Source organism: Aquarana catesbeiana, unplaced genomic scaffold (genome assembly GCF_042186555.1).
Source record: "Aquarana catesbeiana isolate 2022-GZ unplaced genomic scaffold, ASM4218655v1 unanchor226, whole genome shotgun sequence".
NCBI lineage: Eukaryota > Metazoa > Chordata > Amphibia > Anura > Ranidae > Aquarana > Aquarana catesbeiana.
The window spans coordinates 753,463-780,022 of record NW_027362653.1 but is presented as its reverse complement, the minus strand read 5'-3'; the positions used below and the strand labels follow the sequence as shown (position 1 = coordinate 780,022).

At 47.6% G+C, this 26,560-nt stretch overlaps 1 protein-coding gene across 1 annotated transcript in view; it reads right to left on the bottom strand.

Annotated features, from left to right (window-relative positions):
* The window catches only part of LOC141121628 (uncharacterized), a 114,066-nt gene that overhangs the window by 26,681 nt on the left and 60,825 nt on the right, over positions 1-26,560 (bottom strand). The window contains exons 8-9 of the mRNA XM_073611278.1: positions 18,389-18,771; positions 8,078-8,098 (exon numbers count right to left, since the gene is read on the bottom strand). Coding sequence (XP_073467379.1) covers positions 8,078-8,098; positions 18,389-18,771 — 404 coding nt within the window. The remainder of the gene's footprint in view (positions 1-8,077; positions 8,099-18,388; positions 18,772-26,560) is intronic.

The following is a 26,560-nucleotide window of genomic DNA, read 5'->3' as shown; positions in this document are numbered from 1 at the left end:
ATTTTTTTTAAACGGCGGGCGGTCCGGTTTAACATAAAAGTGGTCTCAGCGGCGGATATGCCGTGACATTACTTTTATGGGTGGCGGGAGGGGTGCCCCTCCTGCCACTTACTGGAGCCGTCGGTAGCGGCAGAAACAATCCGATCCCTGGGATGGATCCGACTGAGACAGTACCAATCACTGTTCAGCTGTCGCAATCAGGCGCCATATAACAGTTGTGTGTGTTTCTCTGGGATTCTAAATGTGTTACAAATACAGATTTACATGTACAGGTAGTCCAACATGTGTACAACCAGAAGGAATTATTTTCATCTCTCTGCAACTAATATTTTAGCTTTTATGAGAGATAAAATGGATTCCTCAGATCTGTGGATATAAATCAAAGCTGGCCAACCATTCGGGGCCTCCTGACTGTCCCCTGCTGGTTCTTATGACCAACATAACTAGTAGGCTTCATTGAGGCTTTGGGAAGGTGAGAAATCTATGTCTACATGGAAGGGAAATTTTATTGGAATCTATGTGTCAACTCAAGCCTAGACGCTTGCTCTGTCCTTTCAAATGTTAATAGAAGAACTTATGTCTACAACTGATTACTGATACTACAGAATTAAACTACATCAACAATAACACCACTTCTACAGATCACGTCACCTCCGCTATTGGCAAAATGACCCTACTGCTACATCTATAATCACATTAATGTTACAAACATGTCTGGTGGGGCCTAATCCTGCCTGTAGAGGGGCATCTCTGTGGTGTACAGAAAGTGCTGCAGCAATGCTGACATTTACAAGGAAAAAAGTTACAATTGTGGCAAATGACATTTCACTGACAGCAAATAACAGCAAACTTATGTATTTTGGGGAACTTTTGGAGGGCTCTATGTGTGTGGGCTTTTTTTTTTTCTTTTTTCCTTAAAAGAAGCCGGCAAAAAAAAAAAAAAGTAAAAAAAAAAAAAAAAAAAAAAAAAAAAAAAAAGAAGCCGGCAATGAAATGTCATTTGCCAGCATTTTCAACTCCATTTTGTAAATGTCATTTTGCTGTAGCACATCGTACAGCATAGAGTTCTCCCCACTAAAAAATACATACCAAACCCCTTGAGTCTGGTATAGATTTTAAGAGAGTACCCCACACAAAAAATAAAAATTATAAAATGCATGAGGTCTTCCTGGAGATCCATAAAAGACTCTTCAGGTCTGATATGAATTTTAACCACTTGCCGACCGCAATACGTAGATATAAGTTGCGGTTTGCAAGTGGTTTACCAGTAGGGTTGCCACCTTTTCTTCAAGTCAAACCCGAACACTTTAGCGCACAGCAATAATAGTATAAACTATACATATATTTTGCTATTAAATAACATTTCTAATCACATGACGGTAATAGCAAATGTCCCACTTTACATCAGAGTTCACAGAGTTCCCCTTTTACATCTGAATCCACAAAGTTCACTGTAAGGGGGGACTCTGCAGACTCTGATGTAAGGGAGAACTCTGGGGACTCTAACATAAGGGATGCTCTGGGAACCCTGATTTAATAGGGGGAACACTGAGAACTCTGATGTACGGAGAGGACTCTGATGTAAGGGAGAACTCTGGGGACTCTAACATAAGGGATGCTCTGGGAACCCTGATTTAAGGGGGAACACTGAGAACTCTGATGTACAGAGAGAACTCTGATGTAAGGGGGAACACTGTGGCCTCTGGTGTAAAGGGGAACTCTGATGTAAGGGGTGCTCTGAGAACCCTGAATTACCCTACTGTACGCACTCAGAGGCAGGAGAGAGAAGGGGGGAAGACTTCAGTCACAGACAGGGATGGATGGTGAGCTCACTCACCCCTTGGCAGTGGCACCTCTCATTCAGATGTATCTGAGGCTGCTAGACTTTCAATTTCCGGCCCCCACGTTCCTTTTCTGAGGCACAGCGCCGGGGATTGGAGTGTGGGCAGACACAGAGGGGTAGGGGGAAGAGGTGCAAATCGAGCCCTCTCTTCTCTCTCGTGTGTTTTTTTTTTTGGGGGGGGAGAGGGGGGATTGTAAGTGATAACTTTGGGCAGTGTGAAAGAGAGTGCAACAGACATTCTCAGCTTAGCCAACTACAGCCAGCAACCCTGCCAGACAGGCGGTCTGAAACCCAGACACATGATTTCAAATCCCAACTGTCCGGGTGAATCCCGGAGAGGTGGCAACCTTATTTACCAGGGTTATAGCTGACGATATCAGCCATAACCTCGGTACCAATTTTTGATGTTTTCTCATGAAATCATTCTCAGCGGTTTATGAGCCGCTGAAATGCTTTCAAAAGCGGCATGACTCTTTGATTGACTCTATGGCCTTGGAGGACCGGAGCGACATCATGACGTCACTTTCGGGCCAGGCTGGAAGTAAATAATTAAAATTTTTTTTAAAGCAAATGATCAAAAAAAGGTTTTTTTTTTTTTTTTATCATCTTTTGCTTTTAAAAGGTAAAGAAGAGATTTGGGGTATTTTTGACCCCAGATCTCTCCATAAAGAGGACCTGTCATCCTTATTTCTATTACAAGGGATGTTTTCATTCATTGTTATGGGAATAAAAGTGATATTTTTTTTTTTGAAGGGACAGTGTAAAAATAAAAAGTAAAATAAATAAGAAAAAAAATGAAAGCACCCTATACCTCCATGCTCGCGTGCAGAAGTGAACGCATACGTAAGTCGCGCACGCATATGTAAACAAAGTTTGCAACACGTGTGAGGTATCGCTCCAAATGTAGTGCCCTGTACATTGATCGGACATTCCGACAACAAAATCCATTGATTTTTTCTGACGGATTTTGGGCCAAACTTGTCTTGCATACACACGGTCGCACAAAGTTGTCGGAAAATCCGATCGTTCTGAACGCGGTGACGTAAAACACGTACGTCGGGACTATAAACGGAGCAGTAGCCAATAGCTTTCGTCTCTTAATTTATTCTGAGCATGTGTGGCACTTGGTGCGTCAGATTTGTGTACACACGATCGGAATTTAAACGATTGGATTTTGTTGTCGGAAAATTTTATATCCTGCTCTCAAACTTTGTGTGTCGGAAACTCCGACGGAAAAAGTCCGATGGAGCCTACACACGGTCGCAATTTCCGACAACACAATCCGATCGCACTTTTTCCATCGGAAAATCCGACCGTGTGTACAGGGCATTAGAGTGAGATCAATAATTCTAGCACAAGACTTCCTCTGTAACTCTAAACAGGTAACCTGTAAAGGCATTTAAAGCGTCGCCTATGAAGATTTTTAAGTACAGTAGTTTGTCTCCATTCCACGAGTGCGCGCAATTTTAAAGCGTGACATATTAGGTATCTATCTATCATCTTTCACATTATACAAAAACAGCCGTAAATATTGTGTTTTTTTTTTTTTTTTTGGTTTGTTTTTTTTTCATTGAAGTGTATTTTTTTCTTTTTTTGGAAAATTATCGTATTTATCGGCGTATAACATGCAATTTTTCCACTTAAAATCAAGGGAAAATCGTAGGTGCGTGTTATACGCTGATCCCCGCTGTCTGGAGGAGCGAGCGCGGCCGATATACACATAGCTGAGTGTCCTGTGTACTCAGCTAGGCTAGGCTCGGCTCCACTCGCAGTCACGCCCAGTCCCGCCATTGGACCTGTGTTATGTCCATGACAGGAGCCGGTGTTCTGCCATATAGTGTCCTCCTATCGGATAGTGTCCGCTCCGTACTGCGCAGGCGCAGCGCTTGCGCAGTACGGAGCAGAAGGAGATGCCGAAAATGTCCGAAGTTGATCAGCTGACCATCAGCTGTACACGGCGCTTCGGCAGTTCTTAGCGATGGCTGTGTAAGAGGGCCTCTCGCGGGCTCGCTTCGCTCGCCGCGCTTCGGGCACGGCCTCGCTGCGCTCGGCAACTATTTATTCTCACTCTGTGTCCACTTGGATAGTAGGGAATGATCCTGGACATAGGGTGAGAATAAAAGCGCAGGCGCCGTGTACAACTGATGATCAGCTGTTAAACTTCGGAGACGTTCGGCGTCTCGTTTGTCCTCCGTACTGCGCCTGCGCAGTACAGGGAGGACACTATATGATAGGGGACTGTATTTGACAAGACACCGGGCTAAAGGGGCGGGACTGCGAGAGTCGAGAGGAGCCGCGTACACAGGACATCCGGCTCTGTGTATCTCGGTGGCGCTAATTTTAAACGATAAGGCTACAATGACACTGGGCAAGGCTGCAAATGACACTGATCATTCTGAAATGATGGACAAGGCTGCAGATGGACACTGATAAGGCTGCATTGATGGGCATTTAAAAGTATTTTCCCTTGAAAACTTCCCTCCTAAAAGTTTTTTCCTTAAACTTCCCTCCTAAAAGTTTTTTTCCTTAAACTTCCCTCCTAAAAGTTTTTTTCCTTAAACTTCCCTCCTAAAAGTTTTTTTCCTTAACCACTTCAATACCGGGCCAATTCTTTCATTTCTCTCCTACATGTAAAAATCATAATTTTTTTGCTAGAAAATTACATAGAACCCCCAAACGTTATATATGTTTTTTTAGCAAAGACCCTAGAGAATACAATGGCAGTTGTTGCAACTTTTTATCTCACACAGTATTTGCGCAGGAATTTTTCGAACGCGTTTTTTTGGGGAAAAAAACTGTTTTGTGATTAAAAAAAAACAAAACAGTAAAGTTAGCCCAATGTTTTTGCATTTTGTGAAAGATGAAGTTACGCCGAGTAAATAGATACCTAACATGTCACGCTTCAAAATTGCACAATGTTCGGTACTTAAAAATCCCCATAGGCGACGCTTGAAATTTTTTTACTGGTTACATGTTTTGAGTTACAGAGGAGGTCTAGGGCCAAAATTATTGCTCTCACTCTAACGTTCGCGGCGATACCTCACATGTATGGTTTGAACACCGTTTTCATATGTGGGCGGGACTTACGTATGCGTTCGCTTCTGCATGCGAGCACACAGGGACAGCGGTGCTTTAAAACATTTTTTTTTTTTTTTATTGTTAATTCTATTTTTTTTTTTTTTTTGACACTTTTTTGAAAAAAAAAAAAATTGATCACTTTTATTCCTATTACAAGGAATGTAAACATCCCTTGTAATAGCAATATGACATGACAGGTCCTCTTAATAGTGAGATATGGGGTCAATAAGACCCCATATCTCACCACTAGGCTGGGAAGCCTGAAATAAAAAAAAAAATAAAACAATCGCCGCTTCGTTTTTTTGAATGGAGAGGCCGGACGTGACGTCATAACATCGCGCCCGGCCTCCGACGATCATAGAGACTCCGGGGACCATCTGGTCCGCCGGAAATCTCTATGATCTACATCCGGTGCCGGCGGATCCACTCTCCGCCTCACCGATCGTAACGGTGAGTCGGAGCAAGCACCGGAGGGCGGTGGGAGGGGGGGGGACGTCCCCTCTCGCCTCCCATAGGAACGATCAAGCGGCGGAACGGCCGCTATGATTGTTCTTATGGTGTAGAAATTCGCCGGCTGAAACCGGCAATATCTGAATGATGTCTGTAACTACAGGCATCATTCAGATATACCCGCCCAAAGCCCAGGACGTCATATGACGTCCGTGGGCTGGAAGTGGTTAAACTTCCCTCCTAAAAGTTTTTTTCCTTAAAATTCCCTCCTAAACTTGGGGTGCGTGTTATACGCCAATAAATATGGTATTTATATTACCTTTTTCCTTACCAACAAAAAGAAAAATACATACAAAACATACAACATTACAGTTACAACCCGGTATCAGATCTCACCGAGTTAGTAACCTCATTAACATAGAAAAAATATGTGTAAATACAATAAAATAACAAAATCCCTCCCCCACCTTCCTTCCCAAATGTGCAACGTTCCTTAAAGCGGAGGTTCGCTGAAAAAAAAATATTAAAAGCCAGCAGCTACAAATACTGCAGCTGCTGACTCTTAATATATGGACACTTACCTGTCCAGGGAGCACGTGATGTCGGCAGCCGAAGCCGATCCGTCCTTTGGCTCTCGGCTGCTGCCGCCGCCATCCTCGGTAAGGGAATAAGGATGTGAAGCCGTGTGGCTTCACTTCCTGGTTCCCTACTGCACATGCGCGAGTCACGCTGCGCGTCCTCACTGGTCCCTGCTGTATTCTGTGTCTGTGTGGAGGAGGACAGAGTAGGCGGCGGAAGTGGCGTAGGTCACCGCAATCACTGCGGTGATCTATGCCAGGAAGTGGGAGCAAATACCTGTATTAGACCGGTATCTGCTCCCTCCTCCCCCCTGAAAGGTGCCAAATGTGACACTGGAGGGGGGGGAAAGAGTCCAAAAAGTGGACGTTCCATTTTTTGGGTGGTACTCCACTTTAAGTGCAGAGGAAAACTAGACAAGGACTAATAGCCCTATCATCTACATTCATCTTCATCATTGGATAGTAACCATATGAAGCAGTAAGGATCCCTTGGTTAAAACCCTACAATGCTCAAGTGAGAGAACTACGTCAGCACTACTACCATAGTACTAAAGACAACAATTCATTTCAACCAAGAGTGTCAGTGTCTGAAAACCAACACTGCCATGCTTTTTCAAACTTATTTGGACAACCCCTACTCAAGCTCCATTCCCAAGAGGGTTAAGGCAGTGCTGGCCACACAAAATATTGACACTTTGGGCTCAATTTGGACATTTTCACTTAGGGGTGTACTGACTTTTGTTGCCAGCGGTTTAGACATTAATGGCTGTGTGTTGAGTTATTTTGAGGGGACAGCAAATTTACACTGTTATACAAGCTGTACACTCACTACTTTACATTGTAGCAATGTGTCATTTCTTCAGTGTTGTCACATGAAAAGATAGAAGAAAATATTTACAAAAATGTGAGGGGTGTACTCACTTTTGTGACGTTTTGTGTCGTTTTCTAGCAAAAATACAGATTTAAACTTGTAAGCAAAAGTGCCAGTAAAAGTCTGGTCGCCAAGCCAAGTGGTTAAAGTGGTTGTATAGGTTCGTTTTTTTTTTTTTTTTTTTTAAATAACAAACATGTTATACTTACCTCCACTGTGCAGTTGGTTTTGCACAGAGTGGCCCCGATCCTGCTGTTCTGGGGTCCCACGGCGGCTGTCTTGGCTGCTCCCCGCTAAAGCTAATCCCCTCTGGGAAGCTCTTTCCCGAGGGGGTTAGCTTGCGGGCGCGCTCCCGTGTCATACACTTGGCGTCCATAGATGCCAAGTGTATGACTCGGTCCCGCCCTCCCCAGCGGCCGTGTCATTGGATGTGATTGACAGCAGCGCGAGCCAATGGCTGTGCTGCTATCAATCTATCCAATTAACGGCCAGACTCAGTGGAGAAGAGGACGCCGGGTGAACGGGCTCAGGTAATTAAAACGGGGGGCTGGGGGCCCATGATAGCGAGGTGTTTTTTCACCTTAATGCATAGGATGCATTAAGGTGAAAAAACACGAATACGAAGGAAGAAATAAAAACAATCATTTGATCTAACTAAAAAAAAAAATAATATCTATACCGGACCCCCAATCTGAGCATGTAGCCTTGCTGGCCAAGGAAGAGAGGGCAAGTGTGCGCCCCCCTCCTGAACCATGTCAGGCCACATTTCCTCAACATGGGAGGGGGGGTACTTTGCCAGGGTAGCCCTCTGGCAAAGCACCTTGTCCCCATGTTGATTAGGACAAGGGCCTCTTCCCCTCAACCCTGGTCCTGTGATTGTGGGGGTCCGGGGGGCGGGTTGAAGCTTATCGAATCTGTAAGCCCCCTTTAACAATAAGGTGGCACACAGATACTGTCCACCCATGTGAATAGTACAGCCATTGACAGTTGGAAGCTGTTAAGTGTAATAGCGGAATGCCCAAACAGCCAATGTTCAGCCTGGACTTGTGTCTGGACCAAACCTTGCACTCCATGTTTCTGGTCCCATAAATGGGGAAATGTTCTGCCCCTGAAGGGGTTAATCTAGGTTTCCACACTATATATGTGTGTATCATCATCTGCTGGAGATAAAAGACATCACAGTGACTATGGAGGAAGAGGATGGACATAACGGGGGGGGGGGCTACTGGATGTAAATAGAAAATAAGATCTTATTACCTCCTCTACGGCAACTTCCAGCAATGTCTTCTCTCTACTTCCTCCCGACTCACCTCTCACCTGGAACTTTCTGTTCATTCATGGCATCACTTCCTGTCTGTACCTGACATCACTTCCTGTCTGTACCTGACATCACTTCCTGTCTGTATTCCAAGGCGGCGCCCTGTCTCAGTATAAGTGAGATCAGCACCTTTTGGAGCTCGGAGAGAAACATTAGAGTGAACAAAGCCTTGTGCTGTGTGTACTTCACACCTTTAACCCTTTCACTGCCAGAACCGTTTTTGTGAGGGTTTTTTTTTACATACATGTAGCAATAACTCACGGTGGAGCTGCCGATTTAAAGCGGGCTGTTACCGTCACCTTTTTACCTGTAATTTCACCAACACCAAACTTAGAGTCCACGCTGAGCTTATTATCAGACAATGTAGGCACCAGTCACTTGAGTATGTTTTCAGTGCTTTAATGGGATATAACTGGAAGAAGTAGCAGGAGAGAGGTAGAAGAAGAGTTGCAGGGAAGTTCAAATACCTTTTCTTGATGTAGCACTAAGGAATTGAAGTTTCAGGGATGAATGTATTTTCCTTTTAGTGTTATATCTTTTGCCCACCCGGATAGATCTCTCTCACCAACCTACCCTGTTTCCCCGAAAATAAGACCTAGCGTGATTGTTGGTGATGGCTGCAATATAAGCCCTACCCCCTAAATAAGCCCTAGTTAAAGTCCTTGTAGGTTTTAATTTCAGGGTAGGGCTTATTTTCGGGGAAACAGGGTAGGGCTTATTTGGGGGGTAGGGCTTATATTGCAGCCATCACCGACAATCACACTAGGTCTTATTTTAGGAGAAACAGGGTAGCAGCCGGTACGCAGCACGAACAAAAAATCTCTGCCACAGACTTGAGTGAAGCAAAACCCGTACGATCCTCTGCCACAGGATGTAGTGGTTTTCGATGAACAGCAAACACAGTACCAGAACCTTTAAGCCGACCCGGCAGTACTTGTGCGGTAGATTAGTTTAGGATACATCCTCCAATCGGGTCACCAGGCCCTTCTTAAGACCAGCCTTGCATGGTCCCTTCCAAGACGGGTCCTCCCCTGGATCTTCCCGATTGTCCGGCTTCCTCCCGCAGGACAGACAGCTCAGGACCATCCCAGCCATAGCAGGCCCCAGACAGGCTTCTGGGTCTACCCTCACGGCTGCAGCAATGCAACCCTCCAGGCCTGAGGGCTACGAGGTAGAACTCACTGACACATACCTCTAGGCCAGGAGGGCCACGAGGCAAAAAGATTAACCCTCAAAACATGGCATCTGTTCCAAAAATACCCTCTCCCAGCATGCAACTCGGTGGACCACCTCCGCCGAGTTATCTCCAGGACAGAGGAGCACTCATACACTTCAGCCTGTTGCTTTTCCAACACCGACCCATGGTGAGAACGACACCCACAGGCGCAATGTGAAACTACACGCAACACAGCCAAGCTGGAACAGAGGCTAAATCTGACAATAAACTAAATCTGAACTATGTACAGAACAGATGACCCACTAAATTTACCTATAAGCGGTAGACTGAAAAATCTACCAGCGCTACATACATGTAGGCTGGAAAAGATTACATAAAGCCCTCAACACATTATATTTTTTCTGAAAGGAGAGGCCCTAGAGCAGGGGTAGGCAACCTCTGAGAGATGGAGATCTACCTGGACAACATTGAAAAGATTCAAAGATCACCGAAGTGCAGCTCCCCCCCCCCCCCTTTTTTTTTTAAAGAAGTTAGCCCCCCCCAAAAAAGTAAAGACAGCATGAAAAAACCTAGAGAAATCTACTAAAAAGAATGTCGCTATAAAAATATCAACTTAGTCTACCTTAAAAGTTAGCTTCAGTGAGAAACTCTGCTTTCACTTTAATTCACATTATTTTTCATGTCTGGGGAGTAATTAGTCACCCCCACAAGTCTGATGAATTTATAATGAAAACAGAACATCTGGTACTGCAGGCTGATTTTCTTGACTAGCTTCAGGCCTGGCTATCTGCTCTGATTTCTAGCCAGTGCAAGTAGTAGGTAGGGCAGAGTCCTGGGCTCAGTAGTATGTCGGGCAGTGTACAGAGGTCAGTAGTATGTAGAGCAGTGTACAGAGGTCAGTAGTATGTTGAGCAGTGTACAGAGGTCAGTAGTATGTTGAGCAGTGTACAGAGGTCAGTAGTATGTAGGGCAGTGTACAGAGGTCAGTAGTATGTAGAGCAGTGTACAGAGGTCAGTAGTATGTAGAGCAGTGTACAGAGCTCAGTAGTATGTAGAGCAGTGTACAGAGCTCAGTAGTATGTAGAGCAGTGTACAGAGCTCAGTAGTATGTAGAGCAGTGTACAGAGGTCAGTAGTATGTAGAGCAGTGTACAGAGGTCAGTAGGATGTAGGGCGGTGTACAGAGGTCAGTAGTATGTAGGGCAGTGTACAGAGGTCACTAGTATGTATGGTAGGGGTCAGGAGGGCCTGGTACAGGAAGGTAAGTAGGGCACAGTACAGGGGGGTCAGGAAAGTATGGTACTGGGGGATATGGAGGGCAAAGTACAGGAAAATAGGTCAGTGTACAGAGGTCAGTAGTAGGTAGGGCAGCGTCCAGAGGTCAGTAGTATGTAGGGCAGCGTCCAGGGCTCAGTAGTATGTAGGGCAGTGTGCAGAGGTCAGTAGTATGTAGGTCAGTGTACAGAGGTCAGTAGTATGTAGGTCAGTGTACAGAGGTCAGTAGTATGTAGGGCAGCGTCCAGGGCTCAGTAGTATGTAGGGCAGTGTGCAGAGGTCAGTAGGATGTAGAGCAGTGTACAGAGGTCAGTAGTATGTAGAGCAGTGTACAGAGGTCAGTAGTATGTAGAGCAGTGTACAGAGGTCAGTAGGATGTAGAGCAGTGTACAGAGGTCAGTAGTATGTAGGGCAGTATACAGAGGTCAGTAGTATGTAGGGCAGTGTACAGAGGTCAGTAGGATGTAGGGCGGTGTACAGAGGTCAGTAGGATGTAGGGCAGTGTACAGAGGTCAGTAGTATGTAGGGCGGTGTACAGAGGTCAGTAGGATGTAGGGCAGTGTACAGAGGTCAGTAGTATGTAGGGCGGTGTACAGAGGTCAGTAGTATGTAGGGCAGTGTACAGAGGTCAGTATTATGTAGAGCAGTGTGCAGAGGTCAGTAGTATGTAGGGCAGTGTACAGAGGTCAGTAGTATGTAGGGTAGTGTACAGAGGTCAGTAGGATGTAGGGCAGTATACAGAGGTCAGTAGTATGTAGAGCAGTGTACAGAGGTCAGTAGTATGTAGGGCAGTGTACAGAGGTCACTAGTATGTATGGTAGGGGTCAGGAGGGCCTGGTACAGGAAGGTAAGTAGGGCACAGTACAGGGGGGTCAGGAAAGTATGGTACTGGAGGATATGGAGGGCAAAGTACAGGAAAATTAGGAGGGCTGGGATCTCAAGAGGACATGGCCCTGGGGGGGCAGGAGGGTACGGTATTGGGGGCGGGTTCAGGAGGGCTGGGGTGTCAGGAAAGCATAATACTGGGGGGGGTCAGGAGGCCATGGTACTGGAGGGTCAGGAGGTCTGGGGTGTCAGAAGGTTATGATATTGGGGGGGGGTCAGAAGGGAATGGTACTGTGGTGCCAGGAGGGAATGGTGCTGGGACATCAGGAGGGTTGTGGTGTCAGGAGGACTGGAATGTTAGGGGGGCACAGAAGTTTTTAAAGCAGAGTGGCGCTGATCCCTGCTGGCAATCCTCTCACCTTCCCATATAGTATCCTTGGATTGGGGAGGAAGGCCGGTGGCGATGAGTTCGCAATATCCATAAGAAGAGCTTGGGCATGTTTGGAGAAGAACATAAACCCGCCCAAGCTCTTCCGGAGACTTTCCCCTCCCCGCCTTGCAGCCACACGTATGCAAGAGGCGGGGGCTTCCTCTGCAGTTTGGGATTGAGTGAGTGTGCGCATGCGCCTCTCTGGGGCAACAGTGGAACATCTTCACTGTCTACACGTCACCTGTCGGCGATCAACGGGTTGCTGACCCCCACCCTAGAGAGTAAAATGGTGGATTTTTTTTTTTTTAAATCAAATCTTTTTATTTCTTTTATATACAAACATCATAAACAATGATAACAACATACAACCCAGCACATATAGAGAGGGAATAAAAAAAAAAGACAACCAAAAAAAAAAAGAGAAACCCCCCCGGCCCCCATGCCCCCCCCCCTCTTCTCTTCCTATCGCTCCCACATCTATCTGGTCCCCTCTCATCATACATCCAGAATATCAAACCATCTTCTCCATATTTTTTCAAATTTCCCTACACTGCCTCTATGTAAAAAGGTATATTTTTCCTTAATTATGGTTTCCCTTACTTGCAATTGGTGGATTTTTATTGTTACATCATATTAGCGCAAAGGTCTTGGAAATGCAAAATTTCAGTAAAAAATGCACTAAAGTCAATTTTAGTTCACATAAATGCAATAAATTACCCAAAAGTGCCTGGACAGAGACTCCACCCTGGACCTTTCCTGGGAGTGGCTGCAGATTGCTGGGGAGTGAGAAGGACAGAGGGGGCCAGTGCCTCCGAGAGATAAAAACCCCTCTGTGAAGCAGATGGCTGTCTATTACATCCTCTTGTGTGTCCCTTTCCTGTTCGTGGCAAGCCTGGGTGTGGAGAAGGATGCCAATTGTCACTTATTAGTGGCCCATACTCCAAGCCTCTCAGTCTAGGATTTCCAGTCAGCCAGCTGGCCCACCCATCCATCAAGCCAGGCACAAGCTATCCCACTCAGTTGTCTAGCCCAGGTTCAGTTAACCCACCTTGCTGTCAAGCCCAGGCTCAGCTAACCCATGCAAGTTGTTTAGTTCAAATCCAGCTAGCGCACCCCACATTGAAGCCTAATTAGGAATTAGGAAACACAGCTGTCAAGCTCAGGTCTACTTAGCCCACTCAGCTGTTAGGCATTGACTTGTCTAGTCCATTTATCAGTGGAGCTCAAGGCTCAGTCATCTATTAAACCCAGTGTTGCAGTACCCAGCTTTGTGCAAAAGAGTTAAACTAGACTACTTGCTACTTGTTTCTTTGCTGACCAGGATTGTCCTGACTACTCTCTTGCCTGTCCCCTGCCCAGGGCTGACTACTTTGTTGCCTAATTTTTAGCGTAAAGGCTTTACACCATAGCCATTCTGTTTCAGCCGCCCCCTTGGTGGGGCAATCAAGAGGGTCAGGACCTAGGGACAGCTTGCATCAACATAAACCACTAAGGTCCTAGGCTGTCTCCACCATCAGGAGCTCTGGGTAAGGTCAGCTGTCACTTACTGTGACTCAGACTCCACACCTGGAGAGTTACCTGCCAGGGGACGCCATAAAAGTAAGATACAGCCATGTATTTAGGTAACAGAGACAATGCTCCTCTTGCTGAGCTTCCAAACAGATCTCAGAGCTAAAGAAGATTTTTCCAACTAGAGATTCTTATCCAATCACTATCCAGTTTGCCTGATTTTAATGCTGCGCCTCCTTCTGGCTCAGCTTCATCTGCTGCACCTGAGCACATGGTTCCTCTTCCAAGTTGGTTTTCTGAAGATCGCAGCCAATATAACATAGGGGGGCCAAGATCTGGGGGTCTCCTTGTTTAAGGGGGCTTCCAGATTCCAATAAGTCACCCCCACAACCAACGGGCCAGGGTTGTGGAGAAATAAAAATATTTGCCAGCACACCATGGAACGGCGTAGATAGCGTCCAAACGTGTAATTTATCGCATGATCACAACACAAGGAGAGTGCGATGTTTCGGAGTCACGCAGGACCCCTTCGTCAGGCATGTGATGACGAAGGTGTCCTGCGTGACTCCAAAACGTTGCACTCTCCTTGTATTGTGATCATGCAATAAATTACACGTTTGGACGCTATCTACGCCGTTCCATGGTGTGCTGACAAATATTTTTATTTTGACTTGAACCAGTATCCAGCTGGTTGTTGCTGCAGCACCCATATTTCATGAGCTCATCCAGGAAAGTGTGCAATGGGAATATGAAGTATTAGGGTTGCGGAGAAGAGGCCCTTGTTGCTATCTACATTGGGACAAGGTGCTTTGGGGGATATTACCCCCCTGCCCCAAAGCACCCCCCCATGTTTATTGCATGTGGCCTGGTATGATTCAGGAATGCTGGGCTGCATGCTCAGATAAGGGTCTGGTATATAATTGGGGGGTGGGGGGGGGGCACACCATTTTTTTTTTAAATCTTTGCATGCATTTTTTTCCTGATTTTTCATTTGCTGGCAATTCTGTTTACACTCCAGTGAACAGCGGGAAAGCCCACTGACAGCTGATGAGTCATCGATTGTTAAGGACGCATTGTAAAAAGATTTATATTGACGCTGTTTTGCCTGTAGGCAAAGTCTTATTATAATTAGGGGGCTGGGCATTCATTTGTAGACGTAACTTAGCGGGGAAAAATGCGGAGCGGAGTGTGTCGAAGCGAAGAAATATGTGTAATCCAGAACATTTAACAATCAGCAGATGAAGATACTCCAAAAACCTGGTATTAGCGCTTCAATCATCCCGGCACCATGGTTGTTATGGTGTCAGGATGATTGAAGCGCATTTCTATTATTACATCGTAATATAAAAAGGAAATCATTCAACTCATCATAATGCAGAATCAGTGGGAGCCCTGAGCCTGCCACTTGCCACCAGGTGCCCTCAGCAGAGTCCATCCCTGCATCAGGTGCCCCCAGCAGAGTCCCTCCTTACACCAGGTGCCCCCAGCAGAGTCCCTCCTTACATTAGGTGCCCTCAACAGAGTCCCTCCTTACATCAGGTACCCCCAGCGGAGTCCCTCCTTACATCAGGTGCCCCCAATGGAGTCCCTGCTTACATCAGGTGCCCCCAGCAGCAGAGCCCCTCCTTGAATCAGTGTCCCCAGCAGCAGAGCCCCTCCTTAAATCAGTGTCCTCAGCAGTGGAGCCCCTCCTTACATCAGTGTCCCCAGCAGCGGAGCCCCTCCTTACATCAGTGTCCCCAGCAGCGGAGCCCCTGCTCACATCAATGTCCCCAGCAGCGGAGCCCCTCCTCACAGCAATGTCCCTGGCAGCGGAGCCCTCCTCACATCAATGTCCCCAGCAGCGGAGCCCCTCCTTACATCTGTATCCCTGGCAGCAGAGCCCTCCTTCATGCATTTGTCCCCATCATCGGCAGCTACACAGTTCTCATGTGTTCAGTGGAGAGGGGAGGGACCTCTGGGCTGTGCAATCAATCGGCTTCAGTGTACAAGAGAATTGTCTACTTGTACACTGAAGAAAGAAGCCTACTGGCTGCCCCTCCCCTCTCCACTGAACACGTGGGGATTAGTCCTCACGGGGGCAGCCATCTTTTTGTAGCCTGCCGGCCGTTTTTGCCTAAAACATTCCCGATTTTCCTGGGACAAAGGCAAAATCCCGGGAATTTAATCGGGACAAGCGTCCCAAAATCGGAATCGTCCCGGAAAAATCGGAACTGTTGGCAAGTATGAACTATGTAGATCCTGTATTGACAATTAAGACAAATACTCACTCTGTTTTGTCAGGGGACTGGCTGCAGAGGATACCCCAAGTAGTTGAGGATTGGAACCCACAGCAGGCTCCAAATAGGTATGGCTGCAGAAGTCTCTTGTTAAGCAGTATAGGCAGCATTGAGTAATGCCACCCTCCTTCTTGAGGTGTTTTTTTTTCAATATAGGACTTTCTGGTGGTGCCATTGTGTTTATTTACTTTTTGAATGAGTAAACAGGGGTACAACATACTCCTTACTTATTCAGTGCTTTTTTTTCTCAAAGAATAGGTGCAGGAACTCCTTCCTTCCGAGTCACCCCTTGACTCCGCCTTCTACCCACCTCTGAGCACCATTCCTTAGGTCCACCCCCCAGTACCACCCCTTTTAGAGAATACAGAACCAAGTATCATTTTGTGGTGCTAATTATTTTGTATAGAATTTGTTAATAACAAGAAAGGCAGTAAAATAGATCTAACAACAATACACCCCAGTGACAATAGATCCACCAAAGCAACCAGCATCAATAGACCCTTCAGCAGCCAGATAGATTAGACCTCCACAGTAGATCCCTCCCAGCAATGATTGACCCCCTGTAACATAAGACCCACCTCAGCAACAGATATCCCTAATTGCAGATTCACATGCCAGCACTTTTGCACACGGAGATCTTCACAGACACCCCAACATCTCCCCAAGCTGGTTGTGTATTACTACGCCGCCTCAGCTCCCGTGATGTGGTTTATGCTCCCGATTCGCCGTGTCTCGCCTGCCCCCTACTGCACTTACTACCAGGGTTGGTGAGTGTACGGGGTTAACTCTTTTAATTTTAATATTATTTTTCACCTTCAGAGTGTGGTTTACCCTATTTATCATATTTACAGGAATCTGTCGCATCTGCTCCTGACGAGTGGAAACGTATCCACGAAACGCGTAGAGCTACATGATGCTACAGACACACATACTATGGCCTATGATGCTACTAATATGAACCCAGCTATCTTAGATTCCTATTATGTGATTATCTACACAGGTGCCGGGCATACTGTGTTTGGCTTTTTTAGGCTGTTTTGCTGTTACATACCATCCACTTGATTCCCTTGAATTTACTTTCATTTATGTGTTTATACCTTTGTATTACCATGTCCATATCTTGTGCATATATGTAATATATGAAATTAATTACTTTGATATAAATAAAACTTTATATTTATACCATCACCTCCGCATTTCAACCGCTTCATTTTAAAGTCTAATTTCCTTCTCTATGCATCCAAATATAGGGATGGAGGCACGTATCTGTGCCTCATATAAAGTCCCACACTCCACCTCTTTTTCTCCGATAGATTAGACCCTTTACTCCACAGTAGATCCCTCCCAGCAATGATTGACCCCCTGTAACATAAGACCCACCTCAGCAACAATATACCCCCTGCAAAAATAGATCCCATCCAGCAACAATAGATTCCCGGGAAGCCAGCATTAATAGACCCTCCAGCAGCCAGCAACAAATACCCCCTCCCTTAACAGTAGATCCCTGCCAGCAACAATTGACCCTCCAGCAACATAAGACCCAATCCCAGCAACAATAGATCCCCTACGAGCAACAGAAGACCCCCCTCAGCAACAATAGTACCCCCAGCAACAATAGATCCCCTACAGCAACAATGGAATTCTGGAGGGCAGCACACCTTGCTATTCAATTCTGGGGGTGCCGGAACTGCGTTCCTGCTGAAAAAAAGCCCTGTTTATTCAGATAGGAAAAGGCCTGTATTTGGGGCCACCCCCCCTTTTTTTTCAAGAAGGCTTTCAGATTTTGTCACCCCCACAACAAACAGGTCAAGGTTGTGGGGAAGAGGCCCTTGTTCTCATGGGGACAAGGTGCTTTGCCAGAGTATCCCCTCCTGGCAGGATACCCCCCACATTTTGAGGGCATGTGGCCTGGTATTGTTCAGGAGGTGGGGCACATGCCCCCCTTTTCCTGGCCAACTAGGCTACACATTTGAATAGGGCCAGGCGGGATGGCTTTCACATTTTTTCTTGTGCTATGGAATTTGGTGGAGACCCCCACCTTTTTATTTTTTTCTTTGGTCCCCCTTAACCACTTGCCTACTGGCCACTTTTACCCCCTTCCTGCCCAGGCCAATTTTCAGCGCTGTCACAATTTGAATGACAATTGCGTGGTCATGCAACACTGTACCCATATGAAATTTTTTTTTCACACAAATAGATGTTTCTTTTGGGGGTATTTAATCACCACTGGGTTTTTTATTTTTTGCTAAACAAACAAAAAAAAAAACAAAAAACGAACATTTTGAAAAAAAAAAACCCCACATATATTTCAAAGTTTGTAATAAAACAGGTAATCTTTCTCCTTCACTGATAGGCACTGATGAATTGATGATGAGGCACTAATAGGCGGCACTGGTGGACATGGATGAGGCTGCAGTGATTTTACATCGTACATGTGCCCTTTGTTTAAGAATCCATTGTTTTTGAACCATTAAAATGGCCTGGATGGATTTTAAAGATTCTGCTCTCATTGACTTCAATGGGGTTCAGATTAACATTAAAAACTTTGGAGAAGTTCAGTGAACCTCCCACAAACTGAACCAAGAAATGTTCGACTCATCCCTACACCCCTCTGTGAGATTTTTGATGTTTAACAAGGTTTGAGTTCTGTGTAAAACAATTTCCACACTCGGGGCAGGAAAACTGCTTTTCCTGCATGTGGCATATCTGATGTAAAGATGGGACTTCTGAGAAAAACATTTTCCACACTTAGGTCAGGAATTCAGCGTCTCCCCTGCATGGGATCTTTGGTGATAGTCAAGTTCTGCTTTCCATGAAAAACAATTCCCGCACACGGAGCAGACATATGGCTTCTCACCTGTGTGCATTCTCTGATGTTGAAGAAGGGCTGATTTCTGTGAAAAACATTTTCCACACTCAGGGCAGAAATATGGCTTCTCACCTGTGTGAATCCTCTGATGTGTGTACAGAGTGGACACCTGTGAAAAACATTTCCCGCACTCAGGGCAGGGGTACGGCTTCTCTCCTGTGTGTACTCTCTGATGTTTAACAAGATTTGACTTATGTGAAAAACATTTCCTGCACTCAGAGCAGGAAAAGGGCTTCTCACCAGTGTGAGATCTCTGGTGTATAACAAGGTCTGATTTCTGTGAAAAACCTTTCCCGCACTCAGGGCAGGAATGCGGCTTCTCTGTGTGAGATTTCTGATGTCTTTGAAGTTGTGATTGCCTTGTAAAACATTTCCTGCATTCGGGGCAGGAATTTGGCTTCTTGTTCATGTGAGATCTGCAATGTATGACAAGTTCTGATTTATGAAGAAAGCATTTTCCGCACTCAGAACATGAATGAAGCTTCTCACCGGTGTGAGATTTCTGATGTACAGTAAGACTTATTTCAGAGCTGAAATTTTCCCCACATTCAAGACAGAAAAAATTCTCCTCCCCCTGAATTCCGGCACCATCCCCCACAGTACGAGGTTGCTCAGAGTCAGAAGGATTTGATGGTCTATCCACACTGTGAAGTCCACCATCCATAGCTGAGCTTATTGTCTTTTCTCCTGTACAATCTCTTGTGATGTCCTCATCTTCCATTTTACAACTTGGAGATAAAGTGAGATGATACTTTGAAGGTTTCTTGATGACGTGTCCTGGAAAATATAAAAATATGATCAATATATGCAAGTTGGTTAGATTACTTAAATCAAGATTCCATCTGGATCAGGTAGATTTGAGTGAGTAGATGTTCTCTGTGGATGTTCCAGCCAGCTGGGACTTCCCCTCTTTATTAAAAGGGCCTTTGTTCCTCCTCCCAGATCACTTCTTCCTCTACACAGTCTTTTCAGAAGAGCAGGAACCACTGAGGACTGGGAGGTGCATACTCTTCACACAACCACAAACCTAGGCACTGGGTCATGCGATCTCTAATAATAAAGAGGTGTATATATATTTATTTATTATTTATTATGGCTCACCTGTGTTGATCTCTGTAGGAGTGTTCTTTTTGAATGTCCTCGTCATTCCAGCCTCCTGCTGATCATCCCTCACATATATCTCTTCTACTTCACCCTCAACATTCATGTTCATCAGATCTTCACCCTAAACCCACAGAATGGTGTAAGATCACATAGAAAATCATCGTTTCCACATGTCAGAGTGTTCAATCACTTTATGTTCCAGACCCTCAACTCCACCGACCTGATCATGGTGAGTGATGGTGTCATCTTCCTGTGTGGGATCCTGGGAATACAGAGGATGGGGACATCTCACTGGTGGGTTCACATTACTGGATCCATCTGTAGGAAACACACACACTGACTGAATACATTGTTTCTATGTGTTTATCAGATGATGAGGGATCTAGATGGTACCTCCGTACTGCTCTACACTTTACAATTACCTGGTGATGTGAGGGGCGGCTGATTGTCCATCATGACGTCCTTGTAGAGATCCTTGTGTCCTTCTAAATACTCCCACTCCTCCATGGAGAAATAGACAGTGACATCCTGACACCTTATAGGAACCTGACAGACACAATGATACAGTCACCATCCAGACACATCCCTTGTCTGTTACTGGATAATGTCCCAGAATTCCCAGCACCGCTCACCTCTCCTGTCAGCAGCTCCATCATCTTCTTGGTGACTTCTAGTATCTTCCTATTGCCGTTTACCTCAGGATTTAGGGAGTGAGGTGGAGGCACTGTGATGGTCATATGATCTCCAAACTTCACAGGAGGAAAACTCTATTCAAGCAAAAAACAGTAATATCATGCCACATTCCCAGAATCCTCCTCGCCCCTCTGGTCAGGCCTGTGTTTTATTAATAGAAATAAGAGTGTTGTCATGTGACTTCCCAGAATCCTCCTCACCTCTCTTGTCAGCAGGTAGATGATCTCCAGGGTGAGGTTTAATAGCCTCTCAGTCATGTGACTCCAGTCCTCCTCCATCCTCATTGATGTGATCATGTGATCTTTGTAGGTTTCTCTGTAGAAAAAGAATTATCTGGACTGTATTGGTTGTATAATATTGGGATGGAGATGTAAGGGGTTAATAGGTGAGCTGCTCCCAATGGAAATTGGCACATGTGTAGGAAGCACCTTCCCTCTAGTGTCTGTATTTGTAAATAGATGTTGCTTGGTAAATATCACAGAGATAATTGGTTATAGACAGGTATTTATTGTCCCTGCTATCTGGATCAGAAACCCTGATTGGAGGACTGGAATATCTCATAAAGGGGAGTTTGCAGAACGTAGACACACAATTGGACCACATGACCTTCCATACAAGAGCTGCTGCTGTATTTCAACCAGACCAGAAGCAGAGACTATTCGGTAAGTGTTCCTGTTTTCTAATAGTTTAACTGTTGCAGCTTCTATATGTATCTGAATCCTGGTGACAGAAGTGTCTCTGTCATATTGTCTGATGTGCAGGTGGGAAGAGTGCTTAGAGTGCAGCAGATTGCATACAAGATTTTTATCTGCCTGTGTGTGGCCAGCCAGCTAGATTTTGGGTCGATGCTCTTTCTAGTGGTGGCCAAAATATTGCAGGTTGTGACAACTGTATCAGAGCTGGTTTAACTTGTGGGTCGCATTCCCTCCTACACTATACAAGGTCTGCACCTTGGTTATCTACAGAAGTTGCCAATGGTTTGCATCCTTGACATTTCAATGGCAGCTGTGGGATAATGGACTGTGTGTAATGTTATACGGCTGTTAAGCATGTCAGGACTGGAAAAACAATCTGCAGTGTGCTGGTTGATTTCCGAGAACACATAACGGATGGCGACAGGGCTGTCCTAATAGCATCAAGTAACAAAGTGCATATAATATATCTGCTAGATTGATGCCTCCCCAGCACTATGGCCCCTCTACACCCCAGATATCCCCCCAGCACTCTGACCCCTCTAAACCCCAGATATTCCTTGCAGCACTCCGACCCCTCTACATTCCCAGATATCCCCCCCCCCCAGCACTCTGACCCCTCTACACCCCAGATATCTCCCCAGCACTCTGACCCCCCTACACCCCAGATATCCCCCCCAGCACTCTGACCCCTCTACACCCCAGATATCCCCCCCCCAGCACTCTGACCCCTCTACACCCCAGATATCCCCCCAGCACTCTGACCCCTCTAAACCCCAGATATTCCTTGCAGCACTCCGACCCCTCTACATTCCCAGATATCCCCCCCCAGCACTCTGACCCCTCTACACCCCAGATATCTCCCCAGCACTCTGACCCCCCTACACCCCAGATATCCCCCCCAGCACTCTGACCCCTCTACACCCCAGATATCCCCCCCCAGCACTCTGACCCCTCTACACCCCAGATATCCCCCCCCCAGCACTCTGACCCCTCTACACCCCAGATATCCCCCCCCAGCACTCTGACCCCTCTACACCCCAGATATCTCCCCAGCACTCTGACCCCCCTACACCCCAGATATCCCCCCCAGCACTCTGATCCCTCCACACCCCAGATATCTCCCCAGCACTCTGACCCCCCTACACCCCAGATATCCCTCCCAGCACTCTGACCCCTCTACACCCCAGATATCCCCCCCCCCCACAGCACTCTGACCCCTCTACACCCCAGATATCCCCCCCCCCCCCAGCACTCTGACCCCTCTACATCAAAGATATCCCCCCAGCACTCTGACCCCCCTACACCCCAGATATCCCCCCCCAGCACTCTGACCCCTCTACACCCCAGATATCCCCCCCAGCACTCTGACCCCTCTACATCCCCAGATATCCCCCAGCACTCTGACCCCCCTACACCCCAGATATCCCCCCCCAGCACTCTGACCCCTCTACACCCCAGATATCCCCCCCAGCACTCTGACCCCTCTACATCCCCAGATATCCCCCAGCACTCTGACCCCTCTACATCCCCAGATATCCCCCCAGTACTCTGACCCCTCTACACCCCCAGATATCCCCCCAGCACTCTGACCCCTCTACATCCCCAGATATCCCCCCAGCACTCTGACCCCTCTACACCCCCAGATATCCCCCCAGCACTCTAACCCCTCTACATCCCCAGATATCCCCCCAGCACTCTGACCCCTCTACACCCCCAGATATCCCCCCAGCACTCTGACCCCTCTACACCCCAGATATCCCCCCCCCAGCACTCTGACCCCTCTACATCCCAGATATCCCCCCAGCACTCTGCCCCCCCTACACCCCAGATATCCCCCCCAGCACTCTGACCCCTCTACACCCCAGATATCCCCCCCAGCACTCTGACCCCTCTACATCCCCAGATATCCCCCCAGTACTCTGACCCCTCTACACCCCCAGATATCCCCCCAGCACTCTGACCCCTCTACATCCCCAGATATCCCCCCAGCACTCTGACCCCTCTACACCCCCAGATATCCCCCCAGCACTCTGACCCCTCTACACCCCAGATATCCCCCCCAGCACTCTGACCCCTCTACATCCCCAGATATCCCCCCAGAACTCTGACCCCTCTACATCCCCAGATATCCCCCCAGCACTCTGACCCCTCTACACCCCAGATATCCCCCCAGCACTCTGACCCCTCTACACCCCAGATATCCCCCCCCAGCACTCTGACCCCTCTACACCCCAGATATCCCCCCCCAGCACTCTGACCCCTCTACATCCCCAGATATCCCCCAGCACTCTGACCCCTCTACATCCCCAGATATCCCCCCAGCACTCTGACCCCTCTACATCCCCAGATATCCCCCCAGCACTCTGACCCCTCTACATCCCCAGATATCCCCCCAGCACTCTGACCCCTCTACACTCCAGATATCCCCCCAGCACTCTGACCCCTCTACACCCCCAGATATCCCCCCAGCACTCTGACCCCTCTACATCCCCAGATATCCCCCAGCACTCTGACCCCTCTACATCCCCAGATATCCCCCCAGCACTCTGACCCCTCTACACCCCCAGATATCCCCCCAGCACTCTGACCGCTCTACACCCCCAGATATCCCCCCAGCACTCTGACCCCTCTACACCCCCAGATATCCCCCCAGCACTCTGACCCCTCTACACCCCAGATATCCCCCCCAGCACTCTGACTCCTCTACATCCCCAGATATCCCCCCAGCACTCTGACTCCTCTACACCCCCAGATATCCCCCCAGCACTCTGACCCCTCTACATCCCCAGATATCCCCCCAGCACTCTGACCCCTCTACACCCCCAGATATCCCCCCAGCACTCTGACCCCTCTACATCCCCAGATATCCCCCAGCACTCTGACCCCTCTACATCCCCAGATATCCCCCCAGCACTCTGACCCCTCTACACCCCCAGATATCCCCCCAGCACTCTGACCGCTCTACACCCCCAGATATCCCCCCAGCACTCTGACCCCTCTACACCCCCAGATATCCCCCCAGCACTCTGACCCCTCTACACCCCAGATATCCCCCCCAGCACTCTGACTCCTCTACATCCCCAGATATCCCCCCAGCACTCTGACCCCTCTACATCCCCAGATATCCCCCCAGCACTCTGACCCCTCTACACCCCAGATATCCCCCCAGCACTCTGACCCCTCTACACCCCAGATATCCCCCCCCCCCCCAGCAATCAGACCCCTCTTCACCCCAGACATCCCCAGATATCCCCCCAGCACTCTGACCCCACTACACCCCAGATATCCCCCCAGCACTCTGACCCCTCTACATCCCCAGATATCCCCCCAGCACTCTGACCCCTCTACATCCCCAGATATCCCCCCAGCACTCTGACCCCACTACACCCCAGATATCCCCTCAGCACTCTGACCCCTCTACACCCCAGATATCCCCTCAGCACTCTGACCCCTCTACACCCCAGATATCCCCCCAGCACTCTGATCCCTCTACATCCCCAGATATCCCCCCAGCACTCTGATCCCTCTACATCCCCAGATATCCCCCCAGCACTCTGATCCCTCTACATCCCCAGATATCCCCCCAGCACTCTGATCCCTCTACATCCCCAGATATCCCCCCAGCACTCTGACCCCTCTACATCCCCAGATATCCCCCCAGCACTCTGACCCCTCTACATCCCCAGATATCCCCCCAGCACTCTGACCCCTCTACACTCCAGATATCCCCCCAGCACTCTGACCCCTCTACACCCCAGATATCCCCCGAGCACTCTGACCCCTCTACACCCCAGATATCCCCCCAGCACTCTGACCCCTCTACACCCCAGATATCCCCCCAGCACTCTGGCCCCTCTACACCCCAGATATCTCCCCAGTACTCTGACCCCTCTACACCCCAGATATCCCCCCAGCACTCTGACCCCCCCCTACACCCCCAGATATCCCCCCCCCCCAGCAATCGGACCTCTCTTCACCCCAGATATCCCCCCAGCACTCTGGTCCCTCTACACCCCCAGATATCCCCCGAGCACTCTGGCCCCTCTACACCCCAGATATCTCCCCAGCGCTCTGACCCCTCTATACCCCAGATATCCCCCCAGCACTCTGACCCCTCTACACCCCCAGATATTCCCCCAGCACTCTGACCCCTCTACACCCCCAGATATTCCCCCAGCACTCTGACCCCTCTACACCCCAGATATCCCCCGAGCACTCTGACCCCTCTTCACCCCAGATATCCCCCCAGCACTCTGACCCCTCTACACCCCAGATATCCCCCCAGCACTCTGACCCCTCTACACCCCAGATATCTCCCCAGCACTCTGACTCCTCTACATCCCAGATATCCCCCCAGCACTCTGACCCCTCTACATCCCCAGATATCCCCCCAGCACTCTGACCCCTCTACACCCCAGATATCCCCCCCAGCACTCTGACCCCTCTACACCCCAGATCTTATATATATATAAGATCTTATTACCTCCTCTGCTACCACTTCAAGCAATGTCTCCTCTCTACTTCCTCCCGACTCACCTCTCACCCGGAACTTCCTGTCTGTTCCTGACATCACTTCCTGTCTTTATTCCATAGAGACGTCTTATCTTGGTAGAAGTGAGAACTCCATCTTATGGCGCTCAGAGGAACTGCAGCTCTGAGAAACGTCATATTATGAGCCCAACGTTGTCTTAGATATTGCAGGACAGTCCCAGGATTTTTTGCTACTGTCCCATTATGTCCTTATCTTGCAGGCTCCGGGACACTGTGCAGAGTGGCAGTGAGGTGATGATTGCTGGAACACTCTCTGAGTTCCATCACCAGGCGCTGCAATTATACCAGACTGTTGGGAGCCGTGATCTCCTTTCTGATAGTGAGAGTAGAACTCCGACATCAGCAGAGAGGCAGTGGGAGTGTGTGATCAGGTAAGTACCACCACTAACCACTAATGCTGGGTAAGGTTACACCTTGTACTCACTGACAACACCATATCTCCCAACATTTTGAGATGGGAATGAGGGACACCTACTAACAAATGTATGTAGGCATATAACATGCCCCTTGCCACACCCCTTAACCACCTCAATACAGGGCACTTACCCGCCCAGGCCATTTTTCAGCTTTCAGCGCTGTCACACTTTGAATGACAATTGCACGGTCATGCTACACGGTAACCATGTGAAGTTTTTATCATTTTATTCACACAAATAGAGCTTTCTTTTGGTGGTATTTAATCACTCCTGGGTTTTTTTTATTTTTTCCTAAAAAAAAAAAAGGACAAAAACTTTGAAAAAAAAAAGTTTTTCTTAGTTTCTGTCAGTAAATTCTGTAAATAAGTAGCATGGGAGAGACACATATGAGGAGAGATAATGGTGCTGCAGGCCTAAATAGTACAATATGGGAAAAGTCCCCCTGGGGATTTTTTAGCAGCAGAGTAAAGTAGTTATTAAGGAGTACGTGGGTTTAAACTACTTTACTCTGGTTTAAACCCATGTACTCCTTACTAACTACTTTACTCTTTACACTTTACATAATTTGTAAATAAGTCATTTTTCTCCTTCACTGATGAG